A 22,286-nucleotide genomic window follows, 5' to 3' on the forward strand; every position below is an offset into this window, starting at 1 on the left:
CTAAAGACACCACCAGATAATTACTAGAGCTAATCAATGAATATAGTAAAGTTGCAGGATATAAAATCAACACACAGAAATCGCTGCATTCCTATACATTAATAATGAGAAAGTAGAAAAAGAAATTAAGGAAACAATTCCATTCACCATTGCAACAAAAAGAATAAAATACTCAGGAATATATCTACCTAAAGAAACTAAAGACCTATATATAGAAAACTATCAAACACTGGTGAAAGAAATCAAAGAGGACACTAATAGATGGAGAAATATACCATGTTCATGTATTAGAAGAATCAATATAGTGAAAATGAGTATACTACCCAAAGCAATCTACAGATTCAATGCAATCCCTATCAAGCTACCAACCTATCAATTTTTCACAGAGCTAGAACAAATAATTTCACAATTTGTATGGAAATACAAAAAACCTCGAATAGCCAAAGCAATCTTGAGAAAGAAGAATGGGACTGGAGGAATCAACCTGCCTGACTTCAGGCTCTACTACAAAGGCACAGTCATCAAGACAGTATGGTACTGGCACAAAGACAGAAATATAGATCAATGGAACAAAATAGAAAGCCCAGAGATAAATCCACATACCTATGGACACCTTATCTTTGACAAAGGAGGCAAGAATATACAATGGAGTAAAGACAATCTCTTTAACATGTGGTGCTGGGAAAACTGGTCAACCACTTGTAAAAGAATGAAATTAGAACACTTTCTAACATCATACACAGAAATAAACTCAAAATGGATTAAAGATCTAAACGTAAGACCAGAAACTATAAAACTCCTCGAGGAGAACATAGGCAAAACACTCTCTGACATAAATCACAGCAGGATCCTCTATGATCCACCTCCCAGAATACTGGAAATAAAAGCAAAAATAAACAAATGGGATCTAATAAACTTAAAAGCTTCTGCACAACAAAGGAAACTATAAGCAAGGTGAAGAGACAGCCTTTGGAATGGGAGAAAATAATAGCAAATGAAGCAACTGACAAACAACTAATCTCAAAAATATACAAGCAACTTATGGAGCTCAATTCCAGAAAAATAAACGACCCAATCAAAAAATGGGCCAAAGAACTAAATAGACATTTCTCCAAAGAAGACATACGGATGGCTAACAAACACATGAAAAGATGCTTGACATCACTCATTATCAGAGAAATGCAAATCAAGACCACAATGAGGTACCATTTCACACCAGTCAGAATGGCTGAGATCCAAAAGTCTACAAGCAATAAATGCTGGAGAGGGTGTGGAGAAAAGGGAACCCTCTTATACTGTTGGTGGGAATGCAAACTAGTAAAGCCACTATGGAGAACAGTATGGAGATTCCTTAAAAAACTGGAAATTGAACTGCCTTATGACCCAGCAATCCCACTGCTGGGTATACACACGGAGGAAACCAGAATTGAAAGAGACACGTGTACTCCAATGTTCATCGCAGCACTGTTTATAATAGCCAGGACATGGAAGCAACCTAGATGTCCATCAGCAGATGAATGGATAAGAAAGCTGTGGTACATATACACAATAGAGTATTACTCAGCCATTAAAAAGAATACATTTGAATCCGTTCTAATGAGGTGGATGAAACTGGAGCCGATTATACAGAGTGAAGTAAGCCAGAAAGAAAAACACCAATACAGTATACTAACACATGTATATGGAATTTAGAAAGATGGTAATGATAACCCTGTATGCGAGACAGCAAAAGAGACACAGATATATAGAACAGACTTTTGGACTCTGAGGGAGAGGGAGAGGGTGGGATGATTTGGGAGAATGGCATTGAAACATGTATACTATCATGTAAGAAACGAATCACCAGTCTAGGTTTGATGCAGGATACAGGATGGCTGGGACTGGTGCTCTGGGATGACCCAGAGAGGTGATATGGGGAGAGAGATGGGAGGGGGGTTCAGGATTGGGAACTCACGTACACCCTGGCGGATTTATGTCAATTTATGGCAAAACCAATACAGTATTATAAAGTAAAATAAAAAATAAATTAAAAAAAAGAAAGAAAAATGAAGGGAAAAAAAAGAAAATTTATCTGTCAAAGTCTTCTTGTAATTCTTACTGTTTTTATGACTGTGTAAACATTAACTGTGCAAACCCTGTGTTTCTTGCATTTATTGCAGATATTTTCATAGGATTTTTCTTCGAGTCTAAATACCAAAAATATTACAGAAATAAGTTTTGATTTTTTTGTTGGATGTTTAACTCTATTGTTTCTTTTTTTCCCTCTATTCTTTTAAGGTTATAATGTGAGTTAAATATATGCCTTTATTTTCTTCTTTTTGTTTTATAGCTTGCCTTTTTATTCTGACAACATGATACATCCATTGTATATGGTATACATTGTCAATGGATACTTAATCCTTTCCCCTAATCCTGGCCAATTTTCTACCATCATTTATTGCATATACTTCCATTTGTTAAAATCAATATAGAATGCCTTCTTTATCATATGTGAAGTGTGTGTGTGTGCATCTATGTATGAGACATACTCCTGTATAGCTCTCACACTGCTCTAAATATTACCATGTTCCCATATTTCAAAAAATATAATAGGATTAGTTATCCTTTATTACTTGCTTTTAAAAAATTTTAGCTGTTATGTCTATTCTTCAAGGCAAACTAGAATTATTTACTTAATTTCCACTCTAAACACTTAAATAGAAAACATCTGGTGAGAATTTGACAACATTTTAGGAAGAACTGACATCTCTTTGTTAATCTTTCCTCAAGAATATGGTGTAACATGTCTCTCCACTAATTCAAGTCTTCCTTTTAAATTCCTCAGTGATGTTTTCATAGAAATTATCTTTCTTATTGCCATTGAGAATGGCAGCTTTTTTAAAATTTTCTTATTGATGTGTAGGAAACCTATTGTTTGGAAATTTTTGTACATTTATTTCATAGGTATCCATCTTACTAAAAACTCTTACTACTTCTCCGAGTTTTTCACTAGATTTTCCTGGGTTTTCTAATTAGATAATCATAAATTGTGAATAACAGTTCACACTTCACTACATGTGGTAAGACTTCCAGAACCATGGTAAATACCAGGAGTATTAAATAATATCTTACACTTGATCTGGACTCTAATAGGACTATCTTTGTCCTATAGTCTTTCATTTTTATATTTGATGTGTACTTTTTGTTCAAGATATATCATTCTATAACTAGTTTATTTTAAATTTTTATTCAAGAATAAGTAGTAGATTTTCTAAAATTTATTTTCAACATCTATTAAAATTGTGTCATATAGTTTTCCCCATTAGGCCCATGGATGTGTGGCCCATTGATAGATGTTGTGATAAAACCATTTTTATCTCCTAAATAAAACCTAATTACTGAATCCTAAATAAAACCTAATTTCAGTAATAAAACCTAATTACTGAAGGTGGATTATTATTTTACTACTCTACTGAATTAGATGTTAGAATTTTATTTGGGAATATTTTCATCTCTATTCATAGAGTTAATTTTTTTAATGCCATATTGTTCGATTTTTTTTTTCTGATTGTGACAGTTTCATAAGATGAACTGGGTAGTTTTCTGCCTTTGTGTTTTGAGATTATTACTCAGCCTGGGAAGTTATCTTTCTCTGAAAGTTTGAAGGAACAAAACCATGTGATATTAGAATCCTGTTCCAAGATCATTCTTTAATCATACAGGGATTTGGTACAGTAGTTGAGGGCTAAACTCTAGAGTCAGATTGTCTGGATTTGAATTCCATTCAGCCATTTAGTATGCCCTAAGAAGTTCACTTCTCTGAAGCTTCAGTTTTTTATTTGTAAAGATGCCCTGGAGGAGGGAAAGGCTACCTACTCCAGTATTCTGGCCTGGAGAATTCCACAGACTGTATAGTCCATGGGGTTGCAAAGAGTTGGACACGACTGAGCAGCTTTCACTTTCAGGTGTTGCTAGTGGTAAAGAACCCACCTACCAATGCAGGAGATATAAGAGACATGGGTTCCCATGGACACAGGAACCTGGTGGGCTACAACCCACGAGGTCACAAAGAGTCAGACATGGCTGAAACAACTTAGTATGTATGCATGCATGTAGTATTTAAAAGAAAATATTATAGCTCCTTGGATAAGCTTCAGTTCAGTTCAGTCCAGTTCAGTCGCTCAGTGGTGTCCAACTCTTTGCAACCCTATGAACCACAGCACACCAGGCCTCCCTGTTCATTGCCAACTTGGGATAAGCTTACTTTTCTTATTTTTCTAAGAGTAATATGTTTCAAACATTTAGAAGAGTGTAGGGATAATATACTTTGAATAAATTTTCATGTCTAATGTTACTGATTTGTGGTCAACAAATGAAATCTAAATAGATACTTTTATTTATGGATGTTTCATAGTGACAAGTATAGGATCAAAGCTTTAAGGTGAGTTCTCTCTTATATGGAACACCATTTGTCATTATAAAAAGTTTATAAGTATCTAATAAGTTAAATTAATTGTCATCACTTTTTTTGCTTACTTGCAATGTTAAGAATGAGAGCAGAGTGTTAAATATTACTATAATTGCTTTTGTCTTCTAACAGGTTTTCTTTATCTGTTTTGAAGATGTATTTATCAATATTACTACTATTTTGGTTTGTGATTTCTAAAGTTAATTGCCCTTTTCCCATGTTTTGAAAGTGTATCAGGGTTTTCTTAGTGAGTTCATGGTCAGCTCCCTAATGGATTTTTCTATAGGAAGAAAAATCCAATTTGGAATATAAAATTATCTTACTGGGATCCTCAGACTGTTAGTTTCATGATTGCTTATACATATTTGCCTTTTTGTTTAGATTTTTGATGAAGAGGCATCTTACCACTGTGCTGTAATGCTCAACCTCCAAAAATCACCTTTTACTGGGATGTGGAATTTTACTTCCTGTAGTGAACACCATACTCTGTCTCTATGTCAGAAATACTCAGGTATAGATCATTATTTAGATAACTATGGTACTTTATGTTGTTAGAGATGTACAGTATGTTTTCACACAAAAAAATCCTATAAATTAATTAATATTTGTAATCATACAGCTTCCTTAACATTTTAGCATGGCTATATCCATGTGAGTCAAATTAGCTCAAGTATTGAATAGAATGTGATTTTCTTTCAAGATCATTGCCATAATTAAATATCAAAATTAAGTATTTAATGGAATTTGTTAATAGGAGTTGTCTAATGACAGTAAATTATGGCTGCATTTTGTTCTATTTACTCTGGGATTTTTCAGATTTTACTTTCTATCATGAGGAAAAGAGGAGGAAAAAATGTTTGTAACTGAACTCAGTGTAAACATTCATGGTTAAATTTAGCACTCAAAAAAATAAAAGGATATGAAGCATTATAAATGGATCACATGCTAAGCCTTATCCTATAATCCACATAAAAATAAAATATGTACTTAAAAGTAGACATTATCTATATTTTCAAAATATTTTTTATTGTTTTCACTGATCACAGTAAGTTTTTAACAAATGTTTTAAAAAAAGAAGTCCTTTGTCATGTAATGAGAATCTCAAGTAGCTAATTCATGTGCTTCTGAAGAACTTTTTGCTAAATTAATCTTTACTCATTTGTCTTACAGTTTTTAGTAACTGCCTTAATTCAGAGAAGTATTGCAAATCTATAATGCAAATATATCCTCTAAGGGGTGGTTTCGTACATTTTTTGTGAGTTCTCCCAGATGAAAACTTGTAAAGGGAGACTTAACACCTTCTCTTGTGGAAGCAGTTCAAAGAAAGAAAGAAACTGACACCAATCTGAAATGGTAATCTTACTGCACTCTAGTTTTATTTACAGCTTTTCCCCTTCCCAAATCAGATCAACTAAAACAGAATTTTTTTTTTTAGCAAAACATACGTAATTATCCTACCCAAAGTCTAAAACAGATAAGTAATACCTAAAGTACATTATTATAGGGAGAAATTTCAAAAGCTATCTCATGACTTACCAAGTGGGTGGTTTTTTTTTTTTTCTTTTACACACAGAAATTGAAAGCAGACAGACCTTGCAGAATACTTCAGAGACTATGAAGTATCAAAATAACCTGTACAAAATAATCCTGAAGACCCTGACTTGGACCGATGCTCTAAGAGAGTGTCGGAAAGAAAACATGCACCTGGTGAGCATCACAGACCCTTACCAGCAGGCCTTCCTGACCGTGCAGGCGGTCCTTCGCAACTCTTCTTTGTGGATTGGACTCTCCAGTCATGACGTAAGTTTTCAGTCCCAATTGCCAGGATTGGGTGACGGAATGTGACATTTTTTTATTACACACAGCATCTCTCCTATCAGACTAAAAAAAACCAGAGATCATAAAATCTTACTCCAGTGAATGAATTTCATCAAGTATGTAATTTTTAGTGGCAGTCATTTTTCCACTGATTTGCTGCTTTATTGTTTAGCTTTAGAAAAATGTCCAATGGACATATGTAGCTGAGCACTTTTTATTTATTCTAATCAAAGATGGAGCTGGAATCTAGAGCTGCCACCTTTCCTCAGCCAATGAAAAGGAGAGGGGAAGGACAGTTACAAAATCACAGGGGGTTGGGTGAGTGGAAGCCTAAGGACATTATTAAAGGGCTTTTTATCCCTTTCTGAATAAGCAAAGTGAAATTAAGCCACTCTACAAAGGAATTAGAAGAGCAATTCACCCCATCTCCAACTCTGATCTTGGGTACTTCTCATTCATCTCTTAGCCCAACAACAAATGCTAGTCTCCTATTAATTCCCAACACTGAATTACATACATATAGCATGAACAGGAATATTTATGCTCCTAAATCTTTTGGCTAAAATTAATAGGGAATCGTCTTTAAAATAGAGCTCTATTATTTCTGTCAGCGTCTTAGTCCTTTTTTGCCTCTTTTCTGAGCCTTCTTTGTAATGATTTGATGCTTTGCCTGCTGAAATGAATTTAAAGTTAAGATATAGGGCTGGTATATAAGGCTGCATATGTTGTCTGTTGACAGGAGTGCCATTTACAAAGATGGTAATGTGAACTTTGCTTCCTGCATCTGTGCAGCGAGTGACCCATAAAGCCCGTTTGATAAGTGTCACCTAAACCAGTATTCCTAACCACTCTTAGGGAGAAGTTAATCGAGAGAGTAGGAGAGAAGCATCCACGGCATTGTGAAGCAAACCTGAGGCATGGAGGCTGTAGGATAACACTCAGTGTACCAAGATGGTTTTAGGGTTGTCTGGAGAAAAAGTGATGAAAGACAATTCAATCCTTGCACAAACCCCAAGTTGAACTGGAGAGTGGATGAAAAACTTAAACTCAGAAATGAAAATAATCTTTGACAAACTTTAAATTTATTACTAACAGGATTTGTCAGAAGTTTAATTAAAAAAAAAAAACAGTACTCAGAAATTGCTTGAAGAATCAGTTCAGTTCAGTCACTCAGTCGTGTCCGACTCTTTGCGACCCCATGAATCGCATCATGCCAGGCCTCTCTGTCTATCACCAACTCCTGGAGTTCACCCAAACTCATGTGCATTGAGTCAGTGATGCCATCCAGCCATGTCATCTTCTGTCGTCCCCTTCTCCTCCTGCCCCCAGTCCCTCCCAGCATCAGGGTCTTTTCCAATGAGTCAACTCTTGACATGAGGTGGCCAAAGTATTGGAGTTTCAGCCTCAGCATCAGTCCTTCCAGTGAACACCAAGGACTGATCTCCTTTAGAATGGACCAGTTGGATCTCCTTGCAGTCCAAGGGACTCAAGAGTCTTCTCCAACACCACAGTTCAAAAGCATCAATTCTTTGGCACTCAGCTTTCTTCACAGTCCAACTCTCACATCCATACAGGACCACTGGAAAAACCATAGCTTTGACTAGACGAATAGTTTCTCCAAAACTCTGGATTTTAAAATGTACCCTTAGTTCAAGCAAGATTGTCAGCTTGAACTGCTTCCCTAGACTTCACAGTATCAGTTCCTTCGTAACATTGCTTTTACTTCCTTTCTCTTTCATGTTTGGCATTATGTGAAACACATCACTGTGTCTCTTGTGAAACTGGTAATCAGTTATTACATTTCCTAGTTTTAATCACATTAAACCTTTTAAAACAAAAGCAGTGTTGTCACTGGAGAAAAATCGTAAAGTTAGAATAAATTAAAAGAATAAAATTGAAACTGCCTGTAATCCCCAGTATCTAGTGATAAACATGGTTTAAATGTTTAGTATATATCCTTCAGGTTATTTGTCTGTGTACATGTCTTTATTTTTAAGACACTTGGTATCATATAGTTTTGTGACTTTTCCCCCCGCCCCTTGATGATTTTGGTCTTCTTTCTTATTCTGTTTTCAATCTTCACCTCTTTTTCTCTTTTCCCTTTTGCTCTTCATCATATTTTATGTAGCTTTATTATATATTTTTAGAAACTGCCTTAAATCTTTGGTACATGGCAGGATATAAAGAAATGAAAGTTTATACTAAAACCAGTGGGGAGGTTTTGAAAGTTTCTAAGCATGGTAGTAACAACATCAGATTTTGACTTGAGAAAAAGTATGCTGTGGAGAAGCTGGGGAAGGAAGTGAGAAGTCCTGAGACAGAAGACCAGTTAGAGTTTCTTGTAGACATCAGTGCAGGAAATGATGATGGTCTGGACTGAGGCATGTTTACACTGTCTGCAGTGCAGCAGTTGTGGTATAGAAGTCTGGAGTGTGACTGTGACAGCAGGTCACTCTAGTACATTGAAGTGAAAGTCTAGAAGAGGAAGTCAAGAAGGTTTGGGAATGGGGCGAGTCAACCACATGAACACAGGACGCCCTAAGTTAGAGGTAAGACCAGGAGGACAGAGCAAGACATGGGTGTCTCCTTAGTGAATGTCAGAGATGGGCAGGGGGCCAAGATCTCAGTGAATGTCAGAGAGAAGCAAGGACTCTGGGCAGTTGCAGTGATAAGGGCATAAACCTCAAAGGAAATTACTAAAGAAGGTAAAAATACCCATGACCTCATTCTCATGGCTCTGTGGTATCTGAGATTAAGAAAAACAAATAGCCTTCCCTTGTGGGTGCTGAAAGGAACTTACTCTGTTAGAAAAGACAGGTTTTAATTAAGATCCATCAAGGTCTAGAATTTAGTGAAGAGATATTTACAGTCTTAGTGAACAGATGTAGTATTCAATAAAGAGATGGAGGGAGTGGGATGGCTTATCTACAAGGAACAGAAGTTCCAAAGCTCCAAGGACCTGGGTTAGTTGGGAGTGTAGCAAGGGAGAAGGAATCCAGGGTAATACCCAGTACTGGCAACATCACAGGGACAAAGGGCCACATTCGAGGCCACTTGGTTTAGAAATTAACTGGCTACAACTTTACAACTGGAATGCTCAGTTCAGTTCAGTTCAGTTGCTCAGTTGTGTCCAACTCTTTGCGACCCCATGGACTACAGCACACCAGGCCTCCCTGCCCATTGCCAACTCCTGGAGTTTACTCAAACTCATGTCCATTGAGTCATTGATGCCATCCACCATCTCGTCCTCTGTCATCCCCTTCTCCTGCCTTCAATCTTTTCCAGCATCAGAGTCTTTTCAGATGAGTCAGTTCTTCGCATCAGGTGGCCAAAGTATTGGAGTTTCAGCTTCAGCATCAGTCCTTCTAACGAATATTCAGGACTGAATTCCTCTAGCATGGACTGGTTGGATCTCCTTGCAGTCCAAGAGACTGTCAAGAGTCTCCTCCAACACGACCATTCAAAAGCATCAGTTCTTCGATGCTCAGCTTTCTTTATAGTCTAACTCTCACATCCATACATGACTACTGGAAGAACCATAGGCTTGACTAGATGGACTGTTATTGGTAAAGTAATGTCTCTGCTTTTTAATATACTTCTAGGTTGGTCATAACTTTTCTTCCAAGGAGTAAGTGTCTTTTAATTTCATGGCTGCAATCACCATCTGCAGTGATTTTGGAGCCCCCAAAAATAAAGTCTGTCATTGTTTCCATTGTTTCCCCGTCTATTTCCCATGAAGTGATGCGACCAGATGCCAGATATCTTCGTTTTCTGAATGTTGAGCTCAAAGCCAACTTTTTCACTCTCCTCTTTCACTTTCATCAACAGACTCTTTAGTTCTTCTTCACTTTCTGCCATAAGAGTGGTGTCATCTGCATATCTGAGGTTATTGATATTTCTCCCAGCAATCTTGATTCCAGATTGTGCTTCATCCAGCCCAGTGTTTCTCATGATGTACTCTGCATATAAATTAAATAAGCAGTGTGACAATATACAGCCTTGATATAACTCCTTTTCCTGTTTGGAACCAGTCTATTGTTCCATGTCCAGTTCTAACTCTTGCTTCCTGATTGCATACTATTTCTCAACAGGCAGGTCAGTTGGTCTGGTATTCCCATCTCTTTCAGAATTTTTCACAGTTTGTTGTGGTCCACACAGTCAAAGGCTTTGGCATAGTCAATGAATAAGAAGTAGATGTTTATCTGGCACTGTCTTGGTTTTTCGATGGTCCAGCGAATGTTGGCAATTTGATACCTGGTTCCTCTGCCTTTTCTAAATCCAGCTTGAACATCTGGAATTTCAGAGTTCATGTACTGTTGAAGCCTGGCTTGGAGAGTTTTGAGCATTACTAGCATGTGAGATGAGTGCAATTGTGCATTAGTTTGAGCATTCTTTGGTATCGCCTTTCTTTGGGATTGGAATGGAAACTGACCTTTTCCAGTCCTGTGGCCACTGCTGAGTTTTCCAAATCTGCTGGCCTATTGAGTGCAGCACTTTCACAGCATCATCTTTTAGGAATGCTGGTGAAGAACAATTCTGGATAAAATAGTTGGTGATGTTGAGGTTTGACTGCATTTGCTATTTTTCTTTCACTAAGGGGACTGTATGTGGCCTTTGCCCAATGTTCCACTTAAGCCAGTAATGCCAAATTGCCATGGGCCTCAGGAAAGCATGCCTCAGTGGGTCAGTGTGTAAGACCTGGTACCCTGGCAGCACCACAGGAGAGCTCAGGCAGGCCTGTACTTCGCAACCCATCACCTGAACATCTGTAGCTACCTTGAAAGCCTCTCTCAAGACAGGTGGTCATGCTTTTGTCAGGATGTAAAGATAAATGTTCACAGATTTCTAGCGCACAATAGAATGTACTGAATAAGGCAGTTTCTCTTCAGAGACAAGTGTGAAAAGAGTGGTATGAGATCCACAGGGCCTGAGAGTTTAAAAGGGAACTAACACCCATGTAGCTCTTATTGTGTACCAGCTAGCCACTGATTTATGTGTCTTACATGTTACCCCATTGATTCTAACCCATGAGATTAAGTGTCACATCCATTTAATAGAAGAGGGGGTGGAAATGTGGCAAGGTAATATCACAATCAAAAGCTGACAAATGACTGAACCAGAATTCGAAACTAGTAGTCTTAGCTCCAAACCCATGTTCTTTCCACTACTGCATATTATCTCTAAGTTAATCAGTGCTCACAGTGGTCCTCACTCCATTTTAGCTTTCTGATTTCCAGCAACCAAGGGTTCTAATTATGTGTGAGGCAGCAAAGCATAATGGTTTAGACCATGGACTCCAGCGTCTAATGGCCTGGATTTGAATCCCAGCTCACTATGGTTTTACACTCTGTGTGATGGTGCATAACTTCAGTTTCCTCATCTATAAAATGGATATATGATAGTACCTGGTTGCCTCATCTGGTTGTTGTGAGGATTAGGTAATATTTGCAAAGTACTTAAAACAATGCCTGATATGTAGTAAGTGCTTTGTAAATATGTACTAAATATAAGGTAAAATTAAAAGTCACGCTCAGTCGTGTCCAACTCTTTGTGACCCTGTGGACTGTAGCCCATTAGGTTCCTCTGTCTATGGAATTCTCCAGGCAAGAATACTGGAGTGGATAGCCATTCCCTTCTCCAGGGGATCTTCCCTACCCGGGGATCAAACCCAGGAGTCCTGCATTGCAGGCGGATTCTTTACTGTCTGAGCCACCAGGGAAGCCCTTAGATTGACCACAAGGGTCTAAATCAAACCATAGGAATAAGAAGAAGGATTGTCACTTAAAATATATTTCTCCTCCTTCCAGGATGAACTCAATTTTGGTTGGTTAGATGGGAAACATCTTCAATTTAGTCGCTGGTCTGAAAATAATGAACAACTTGAAGACTGTGTGGTATTAGACACTGATGGATTCTGGAAAACATCGGATTGCGATAATAATCAACCAGGCGCTATTTGCTATTATTCAGGAAGTATGCTAATTTCAAGTATTTTAACTCTTTAATTGTTATCAGTCTTATGAGTAGTGGAATTCAGGGAAAATGGATTTGAAATCTTGTTTTAAAATTATAAAGCAATTATAATCTTGTCCTTTTTACAACAAAATTTATTGTGAAAATTTGTAATCAAGAATTATTGTATGTTAAATATTTTGTCATTAACTTGTTATTTTAGATGTATTTTATCTTTATTTCTGTCAACAAATGATAGTAATTGGCCTTTGAGTTTTAAGTCCTTGTTAGCCTCATTTTGTGTACCTTTTTATTTATATTCTTATGGAAAACTTACATCTGTGGGCATTCTTTTGCAATTCTTTTCAATACTTCACATTTGTTTTATGAGTCACTGCTAAGGTTTATTTGGTTGCAAGTAACAGTAATGAGCTCACTTCAGAGAAATTTAGATCTTCGGAGACGGGGATAGAGCTGCACCTTCTGAGGAAAATGGGCCTGTAAGCCAGAGGTCTCCCACCTCTCTGTTCTGTTTCTCTCTGTGGATCTGCACTCTTATCTTCATATACCTTCTGCTTCCCTGCACATGGTGAAACATGGCAGCTGTGCAGCTTTCAGTTTTAGCCATAACTGGAGATGAATTGACTGTCTCTGAATCCCACTTTTCATATCTGTAGAGAGAATCTGAGAGACTCAGCTGAGTCAGATATGCAGTCTCTAGCCCAGTCAGAGGAAAGTGGTTTTACAACTTTCAGGGGCCCACATTTGTGGGTTTGTGGTTAGAAAAAAAAAAGACTAATTCACAAAGGGAGTTGCTGTGAGCTGGCAGAAATACTGTACTGAATGGTCTCTGCCACATATTGAATCAGTTTGATTGGCTTTAAGCAGAGCATATCTCTATTTGGATCTTTTTAAATGTATAGAGTTTTCATAAAATGAAAAAAAGCTGAATTTAGATTTTCTAGGTGTCAGATTTTAAATTATTTCTATTTGCTTTGGTTAGAGCAATAACTTGTTTAGAACATCTCATATTTCATAAATATTTCTTTAAAATTAGAGAAGATGTCAGTAACCAGAAAATTGAAGGTGAAATCCCAAAGTTATATTTAGGTACCTGTTATTATGTTTGTATGGTTTCTCTGAAGTGGCCCCTTGTATTTGAAGTCTGGCAATGCAAGAAGACAGAAACGGCATTTAACCTAATAACACTTCATTATCCATATTATTCTACTCATTCCACAGAAAGCCAGTTAAGAGGTCACATTTTATTCAAGCATAAACAGAACAAGCATCACTAAGTTATTATTTCTTGGCTTCCTGAATATTTCCTACAAATCAGGTCTAATTACTATGAACATGATTTAATATTTGTATATGTAATTAGAATTCTTACCATTAATTCTTTTTCTAGATGAGACTAAGAAAGAGGTCAAACCAGTTGACAGTTTTCAGTGTCCATCTCCTGTTCTAAGTACTCCATGGATACCATTTCAGAACTCTTGCTACAATTTCTTGATAACAGAAAATAGATACAGAGTAACAACGCAAGATGAAGTTCATTCTAAATGCCAGACACTGAGTAAGTATGTTATATAGCCATTGTATGTTACATTATGCTCTTAAATGAATCTCACCTGAGTGTATTATAAATATTTCTAATTAGCAGTAGTAACTAGAACTCAAAAATATCCATCTCCTCATTTCTGCTTTGTCAATGACAAAGTGTTAAAATTTGTGTTTAGTGAAAATGGAAAGTATAGGAGTTCCTTCGTTTTTAACCTGTCCATTAGAGAACTAGTCTGTCTTCACGTGTATAAACAAAGTGGATTCTACTTACAACGGAAAAGAAATGACACTGAGACTAGAGAATGGGATGTTAAATCAACTTAGGCTGCGGGCAAAGAGAAAACAGGTCAGTTTGAGTGGTTGAAAGCTTAGATAAGCTGTACAGAAGCAGCTCTGCTTAAAAGAAATACATATTGCATACTTTTAGCTCTCAAGGTTATCCAGATATTTCCTGTGAGATCCACTGAGGATCTGTGACTTTTTAACAGTGGCTGCATCAACTCTGTGGAAAATTCCTGTGGAAGATATCAAACCATTGTTCCTCAAAGTGTGCTCTGTGGAACACTACTTTTAAGAGGTGTTCTATTAAAAAAAAAAATTCTTAGTAAAAGAACAAGGATAAGAAATGTCACACATCTTTGTTTCCTGTTAAAACATTATCACATATACATTAGCATGTACTTTGAGAAATACTGGCATGAATGAAGTAGTTTAATTTTGGTTAACCAATGTTTGTAAAGCTCTTTTCAATGTAACTCTTTTCTGAGGAAACCCTGGGGAACACACTTTGGGAAATATTAAACTTTTAAAAGCTTCCTGTAAAACGGTGATCTCTAAGGAAAAGGAAGATTTTTGACTTTTAGCCCATTCAAGAGGTTTTGTTTGTTATAGTCTTTGATATTGTATCATTAATATATGTGGATTTATACCAACTCAAAATAAGCCTTGTGAGGAAAAGCAAATCAGTGTTTGAAATTCTCTACTCAACTTCTAGTTTTTCACTATTCTATGAGACCAAATTTAAGATCAAAATGTTTGAAAACTTCTCAACCTATTCATTGCAGTACAAGATGGTTTTAATCTATATCTCTTACTTATTTTCTACTGTTGTTTGTTTTGAAGTGTATTAAACTGGGAAGTAAAAACTGCTAAATCTATCAAACAAAGTGTTCTAAATAATTATTTCAATTATTGGCTATTTTTTATTTACCAGATCCAAAATCACATATTCTGAGTATTCGAGATGAAAACGAGAACAACTTTGTTCTTGAGCAGCTTCTACATTACAATTACATGGCTTCATGGGTCATGTTAGGTATCACTTATGAAAGTAAGTTGTAAATCTGTTTTTTTTTTCTATATTCATACTTCATTATGAACTACTTGTTTATCACACTGTAAAAGTATAGTTTTCAAAGTATTTATCAACATACAAAATTATAATTATGTACTTAGCATAACTTGCACAGATACCAAGACAGGTTTTGTGTCTCTGCCCTGCCACTAAAATACCTTTACCACCAAGCTTAGAGTTTAATGGTGGAAAATGATTTCCTTTTTCCACTTTCCGTCCTAGCAGTACAAGACTAACTAAAAATGACTGCACTCCCACAGAAATGTCTAATACTTACTTTATAGCTCTAGGTATATGACCTGAGTGAGAATAGAAATACACTTCTAATGTTGCATTTTTGGGTTTATATCATTGGCTTGGGGTGTACATTAGAAAAAGAAGACACATAGTCTGTCAATGGACTAGAATATTTGAGATTGTAAATGCCACAAACCCAAGATATAACTGCTATGAAACTTTTTAAAAAACACAGACTCTAATAATAGGAGAAGTAAGAGCAGTTTAGAAAGATACTCATTAAGAGGTGTCCTAAAAATCATAAAGTTTTGAAATTAGGAAAAAATCACTCTCTGGGCATAAAGCCTCAAAAACATACATTTACCCAAAGAGGGGCCTGAATGAGAGGCATAGGACAATGATAGCTAGAGGTAGGGTAGACAAAGAAGCTAAATTACTCAAATCTGGCCATTTTAAAAATAGTCTGCTCTTTGCTATCTAACCTGTCTCTTTCTAAAAATTACTCAAGATTTTCTTGCAGATGAGTCAACAAAAATTAAGCTATCAAGCAATGACTAAGACTTGGGTTGCCAGCTGAAGATAAGTTCATCATGATAGTATTTAGTTGCCCAAGTCTTTTCCCTAATGATGCTTGAATACTCAGATTTGGGGATGGGAAAAAATGAAGAGGAACTAGGTAGAAGCTTCCCAGTGAAAAAAAAGTGGAAGTGTTAGTCATCAGTCCAACTATTTGCGACCCCGTGGACTGTCACCCTCCAGGCTATGTCCATGGGGCTCTCCAGGCAAGAATTCTAGCTTTACCTGAAAGTAACTGAGGAAACAGTGATCCTGTGTGGAGCAGCAGAAACTAGGGCCAGGATATAGTTAGAGATTTCAATTGTACCCTCTGCTGTACTTTCTTAGCTATATTATCAGAAACAATCAAGGACTTCCACGGTGGTCCAGGGATTAAGAATCTGCCTGCCAATGGAGGAGACATTCGTTTGATCCCTGGGTCGGGAAGATCCCACATGCCGTGGAGCAGCGAGGCCCATGTGCCAAAGCTACTGAACCCATGCACCTAGAGCCAGAGAAGCCAGTGCAAGGAGAAGCCCGGGCATAGCAATGAGAGAGTAGCCCCCATTCACCTCCCCGCAGCTAAAGAGTCAGTTCACATAAACTGTGCATAATTTAAGTCCAGTTTTCTATCACTAGTTTTATAACATGTTAACTTTTTACATAGTTATGTTAATTTTCATCACAATTAAACATATATGTAGAAAAAATGAATATTGGATGAAGTAACAACAAAATGTTAAATTATTTCAGGATGATAGAATTGTAAGTAAATTTTAGTTTTCATATTTATAATTTGTACTTTCTATGTTAAAAATAAGCGTTGTTTACTGTTAAAATTGGAAGCTGTTTTAGAGAAACACATAAGTATACAACCTTTAGAATGTTGGGAAAAAGAGAAAATTTCTTGAGTTTGAGATATTAACCTCGTAACTATAAGTCGTCTTAATTTAATCTCTAAGCATAGAAAAAAATGTTTCTTTTCTAGATAATTCTCTTAGGTGGTCTGATAAGACCACGCTGTCATATACACACTGGAGATCAGGAAGACCAGCTATAAAAAATGGCAAGTTTATTGCTGGCCTGAGTACTGATGGCTTCTGGGATATTCAAACCTTTAATGTTGTTGAAGACTTACTATACTTTCACCAGCACAGCATTCTGGCTTGTAAAATTGAAATGGGTAAGTATGCTAAGGCAGAGTTTCTACTCCAGCGAAAGAGAATGTAAAGCCATTAGCTCCACTAGTGGGCATTATGCAATTGAATTTTTTGAGTAGCTCCCCTGTATTCAGTATCATGAGAAGCCCTATGGAGGTTTTAGAGGAAGGAAGACACACTCCCTGTTGTCATGGTCTTGATCTCAAGGAGTAAAATGAATTCAGTTGGGAAAACAGCATTAAATGTTTATTGTTGTTTTATGTAGGTTAGTCTTAGGTTATTTAGTATGTACAGGCTTACATTTATTGAGAAATCAAAAGACATCAGTGAAAACAGGTATAATGAAAACTGAAAACCATTGAAGAGAAGAGGAAAAACTTGGTTGGGCCTTGAAGGATGGATAAAATTTCTATGCATAAGAAAGTATGTGTGGGTAGTTTTGACAGTCTAGGCTAAAAATGGATTTTTCTCAACTTTGCCTAATTCCTTAAATAAGTCTATTTTTAACGCATATCAGGTTTAAATTTTTTACAGCTTAAAAACTGTTATTATGGCCATTCTGCTTTAAGCCCTCTGCTAAATGGAGCCCATCACAGTCACATATAGGCCCATCTTTTCCCTTCATACTCTTGGAGAATAACTTTCAGATGTACCACTTCTATCAATAATCTCCAGGAATTCCCTACTATCAGTTATTTTGAGTAAGCCTCTGAGACTTTTTAGAAACCAGTGTCTCTTCTAAATTTCTAGGCTTCCTCCCAGTCTCCATTTTTCCCACCATTTTTGGTTCGGTAAAGATCTTTTCCTGTCAGGCTGATCTCTTAACTGCCCATGTACAGTGTATACCCTTTCTCACTTGTACCTTTATGGGATTTTTTTCCTGCGATGATGTCTTCTACCTTCTTTCTTTTCATTTTTTAATAAAACTTTCATTTTAGAATAGTTTTAGATTTGCAGAAAAGTTGCAGAGATTGCAGAGAGTTCCCATATATACCGTAACCTGATTTCCCTGTTGTTGACATCTGTCTTAAGTATGGGACACTTGTTACAACAAATAAACCAATATTCATAGATGATTATTACCTAAAGTCCATATATTGTTCAGATATTCTTAGTTTTTACTTCATGTTATTTTTGTGTTCAGGAATCCATCCAGTGTACTACATTACACTTAGTCATCACATTCGCTTAGGTTCTTCTTGGCTATGATAGTTTTTCAGATTTTCGTACTTCTCTTGGCAATTTTGAGAAGCACTGGTCATGTGATTTGTAGAATGTCCCTCAGTCTGGGTTGGCTGATCTTTTTCTCATGGGTTAACTGGGGTTATGGGTTTGGGGTTTAGGGAAAAAGCCAAAGAGGTAAAATGTCATTCTCATCACATCCTATGAAGGATATATGCTGTCAACGTAACTTATTCTTGTCACTGTGGATTTTGACCTTGATCACCTGTGGCAAGGTAATGTTTGTTAGCTTCCTCCACTGCAGAGCTGCTCTTCTTCCCACCTCCCATAGCGTACTCTTTGTAAGGAAGTTACCATACTCAGTCCTCACTGAGGGAATGGAGAGTTATTTTCTACCTTCCTGCAGTGGGGAGTATCTATATAAATAACGTGGAGTTCTACATAGGAGAGTTGTCTATTCTCTTCCATCTAAAAATTTATTTAGGCATTTATTCATATCAGTTTGGGCTCATGGTTTTTTTTTTTATACTTTGGGCTATAATAGACTATATTAATATTTTCCTTGAATTTTTCCAGATTTGGCTGCTGGAGCTCTTTAACATGGCTTTTGTGTCCCTTTGAAATACCCTCGTAATTGTGGTCTTGTTATTACTGTGGTTGTTTGATTGTTTTTAGTTGACTTTCTTGTTACCATATTTCTTTTTAGAACTAATTTCAGCTAACCACAATCTGGAGACCTAACTTATTAAGCAGGTTTTCTGACTCTTAATCCAGTTGAATCTTTCCTTTCCTAGCCAGTCGCAAGTGTTCTAGTGGTTCGTTGTTTTGCCCTCATTTCAGGTGCTGGTGTTTTCTGTGCCCAATTAGTATGTGAGCTCCTTAAATGAAAGACAGTGTTTGTGCCTTTTTTTAATCACCGAGACAATTGTAATAGTTGAGCCTATTAAATAAGCTGTGGCAATAAGATAAAGTATGTGTTTGACCTTCTTATAGTCCGATTTTATTTAACTTTTGAAATGATTGTATGTCTAATATTACCCAAATTATGTATTTCAAATAATTTAAATTTAATCACTAACACTTTTAATTTAAATATTATAGTTGACCACAAGGAAGAATATAATACTACTCTGCCACAGTTTATTCCATATGAAGATGGTATTTATAATGTTGTTCAAAAAAAGGTAACATGGTATGAAGCATTAAATGCATGTTCTCAAAGTGGAGGTCATTTGGCAAGTGTTCATGACCAAAATGGCCAGCTTTTTCTGGAAGATATCGTAAAGCGTGATGGATTTCCTCTATGGGTTGGGCTCTCAAGTCACGATGTAAGTCTTGTTTTGTTTTCCAGAAACTTTCCAAGTATGTTAGAGGGTCGGAAATTTGAGCATAAAATATTAACTCAAAGTATAACATCAGATTAAGTCCTGGGATTGCATTTGCATACTATAGTGCTTTCTATCTTTTTACAATGTAGAACAGATAGAAAATTGTATTTGTAGAGTACATTAGGGCAACTGGCCAGGACCGCAGCTGCCCTAGACACTGCCAAGCCATCCTAAGGACTCAGTAGATTAATATCTCAGCAACACCACTGTGACCTATTCTGGATAGACCAATTGGAGAGCTGGTAAAAAGGGAATGGCTTGGGATCAGAAAAATCTGAGTTCCAATATGAGTGGCAGGTCTTCTATCTACATGTTAGGTGACCACAAGCAAGTTATTATACCTTTGCAAGCTTATTTCCTCATCTGTCAAATGGGGGTGATGATATTTTCCTTAATAGAGGATTATTAGTACAAAATTTGTATTGGGGTGATAATAGATACCTGTATATGTATGGCTGAGTCCCTTCATTGATCACCTGAAACTATCACAACATTGTTAATTGACTATGCTGCTGCTAAGTCGCTTCAGTCGTGTCCGACTCTGTGCGACCCCATAGACGGCAGCCCACCAGGCTCCGCCATCCCTGGGGTTCTCCAGACAAGAACAATGGAGTGGGTTGCCATTTCCTTCTCCAGTTAATTGACTATACCCCAATACAAAATAAAAGTTAAAAAAATTATATAAGGTGCCAAGTAAAACTCTTAACTACATCTAAAATATAGATGTAGATTTTCTCCCCACTTCCCCCTAGAAATTGACACTATTTGAAAGTAATCTTCTGTTGGTAAACATGCCTTTTGTGCCACTATTTGAATCCTATTAAGTAGTGTATATATATATATATGTACTGATAATGATATCTAGTATACAAAAAAAACAGTTTGTTGAGATTAGAACGGAGGTCTAATCTAAATAAACTGGGAAAAGTAAAAGGATGGCAAATTAGGATTTAAGAATTAAGGACAAATCAAAAGTAATCTTCCTATATGAATTTCTTGGGAACTGTTTTTCTCTTCCAGCCCCTTGGTGCTTGATAACTTCTGTAATATGAAAAAAATCAAGCCAGGGACACAAACCACAAAGCTATTAAACATAAAAAACAATATTTAGAGTAATATGAGGGGTTGTAAACCTGTAATTGTGACAAGTGGAAGCCATTTCCATGTCATATAATTTCTAGTGTTATATAAACTCATCCTTAAAAAAAGAAATCTAGAGATAGAGTGTAGTAACTCTATCTCTAAAATCCTATTTAAATTATATGCCAGAGCAATGTCTCAAATCAGTGCATCAAAAGTAAATCCCTGGTTTTACAAATATGTTCAGATCTATAATACTTATAAGCAAATAATTAACACTGCATTCCTATATTTCTTAAAGTATGCATGTTCATCTCAATGTTCTTTTGAAGTCATACATATGAATTCAGATTATGACTATTATTCTTAATACAGGGAAGTGAATCAAGTTTTGAATGGTCTGATGGCAGTGCCTTTGACTATATTCCATGGAAAGATAAAAAATCTGCTGGAAATTGTGTTGTCTTGGATCCAAAAGGAATTTGGAAGCATGAAAGCTGCAACTCTGTTAAGGATGGTGCTATTTGTTATAAACCTACAGAATGTAAGACTTGATTTCAAATAGCTGTACATTTACTAAAACATGACATTTGTTTTATGTACCTGATTAAGTATGCAAAATAATTTTATAGATACTAAATAAGGTTTATTCACAAATCCTAGCAAAATAATTTTGATACTTTGTGAAGAGAAACAAATATGATATGCCCATTCAAGGAATTTGTTCTCAAATACTTTCAATTGTTCTGTTACTCAGTGAGTTTTACTCTAGAATTTGTGAATTTTAATTTCACTTAGCAGTGTTTTTCAAAGAGTGAGATTCTTCTTTTTAAGAAAGGGTTCCGCAGGATATAGATTTGAGAAAAATCTTAGGTGATTTACCATATTAATGGCTCTGAAAGTTTTTATAGAAAAGAATCTCTAGTAAAGAAATGTTTTGTGTAACTAAACATTTTCCAAATAGTTCTGCTATAGAAAGTAGAATGGTGATTGCTGCAGGGAAGAAAGAATGAGGTGTTATTATTTAATTGGAGCAGAGTTTCAGTTTTGCGAGATGAAACAGTTTCCAGGTGGATGGTGGTGATGATTGCTTAATAATGTGAATATACTTCATGCCATTGAACTATACAGTGAAAAATAGTTACAATGGTAAATTTTACATAATGTATATTTTATCCCCTTTCAAACAAAGTGGAATCTTCTTTACAGGAATATAACAAACTTACCACAAGGCTGGCCCTTGCAGGGAAAAAAAAAATGTGAGAATTGAAAGCAAAACTCCCTAAAGAACAGTAAGGAAAGAAAATATATGCTGTCTAAGACAGGCCATTTGCAGCTTTGACTAGAAACAAATAGGCTTTGAAGATAAGGCACTTCGATATGTTCCCAGCGGATGAAGAATTGTTTTTAAAGCCAACCCATTCATAAAAGTCCACTTGTCCTAGCCATGCGTGGGTAGCCAGTGTTCAGCACGTTTTGAATTCTAAAGAAACAACACGCACCATTGCCTGTGCAGTGATAGAGTAGTCAGCAGTGTACTTTTTGTC

General features: G+C 36.3%; 1 protein-coding gene across 3 annotated transcripts in view; it reads left to right on the forward strand.

Annotated features, from left to right (window-relative positions):
- LOC138075831 (lymphocyte antigen 75-like) overlaps window positions 1-22,286 on the forward strand; it is a 121,692-nt gene that overhangs the window by 55,164 nt on the left and 44,242 nt on the right. For all 3 annotated transcript variants that reach the window (XM_068967874.1, XM_068967875.1, XM_068967876.1), the window contains exons 24-31: window positions 4,829-4,958; window positions 6,021-6,247; window positions 12,073-12,238; window positions 13,629-13,796; window positions 14,997-15,113; window positions 16,918-17,112; window positions 19,373-19,599; window positions 21,115-21,283. In XM_068967874.1, coding sequence (XP_068823975.1) covers window positions 4,829-4,958; window positions 6,021-6,247; window positions 12,073-12,238; window positions 13,629-13,796; window positions 14,997-15,113; window positions 16,918-17,112; window positions 19,373-19,599; window positions 21,115-21,283 — 1,399 coding nt within the window. The remainder of the gene's footprint in view (window positions 1-4,828; window positions 4,959-6,020; window positions 6,248-12,072; window positions 12,239-13,628; window positions 13,797-14,996; window positions 15,114-16,917; window positions 17,113-19,372; window positions 19,600-21,114; window positions 21,284-22,286) is intronic.

The sequence above is a fragment of the Capricornis sumatraensis genome, chromosome 3 (genome assembly GCF_032405125.1).
Source record: "Capricornis sumatraensis isolate serow.1 chromosome 3, serow.2, whole genome shotgun sequence".
Taxonomy (NCBI): Eukaryota; Metazoa; Chordata; class Mammalia; order Artiodactyla; family Bovidae; genus Capricornis; species Capricornis sumatraensis.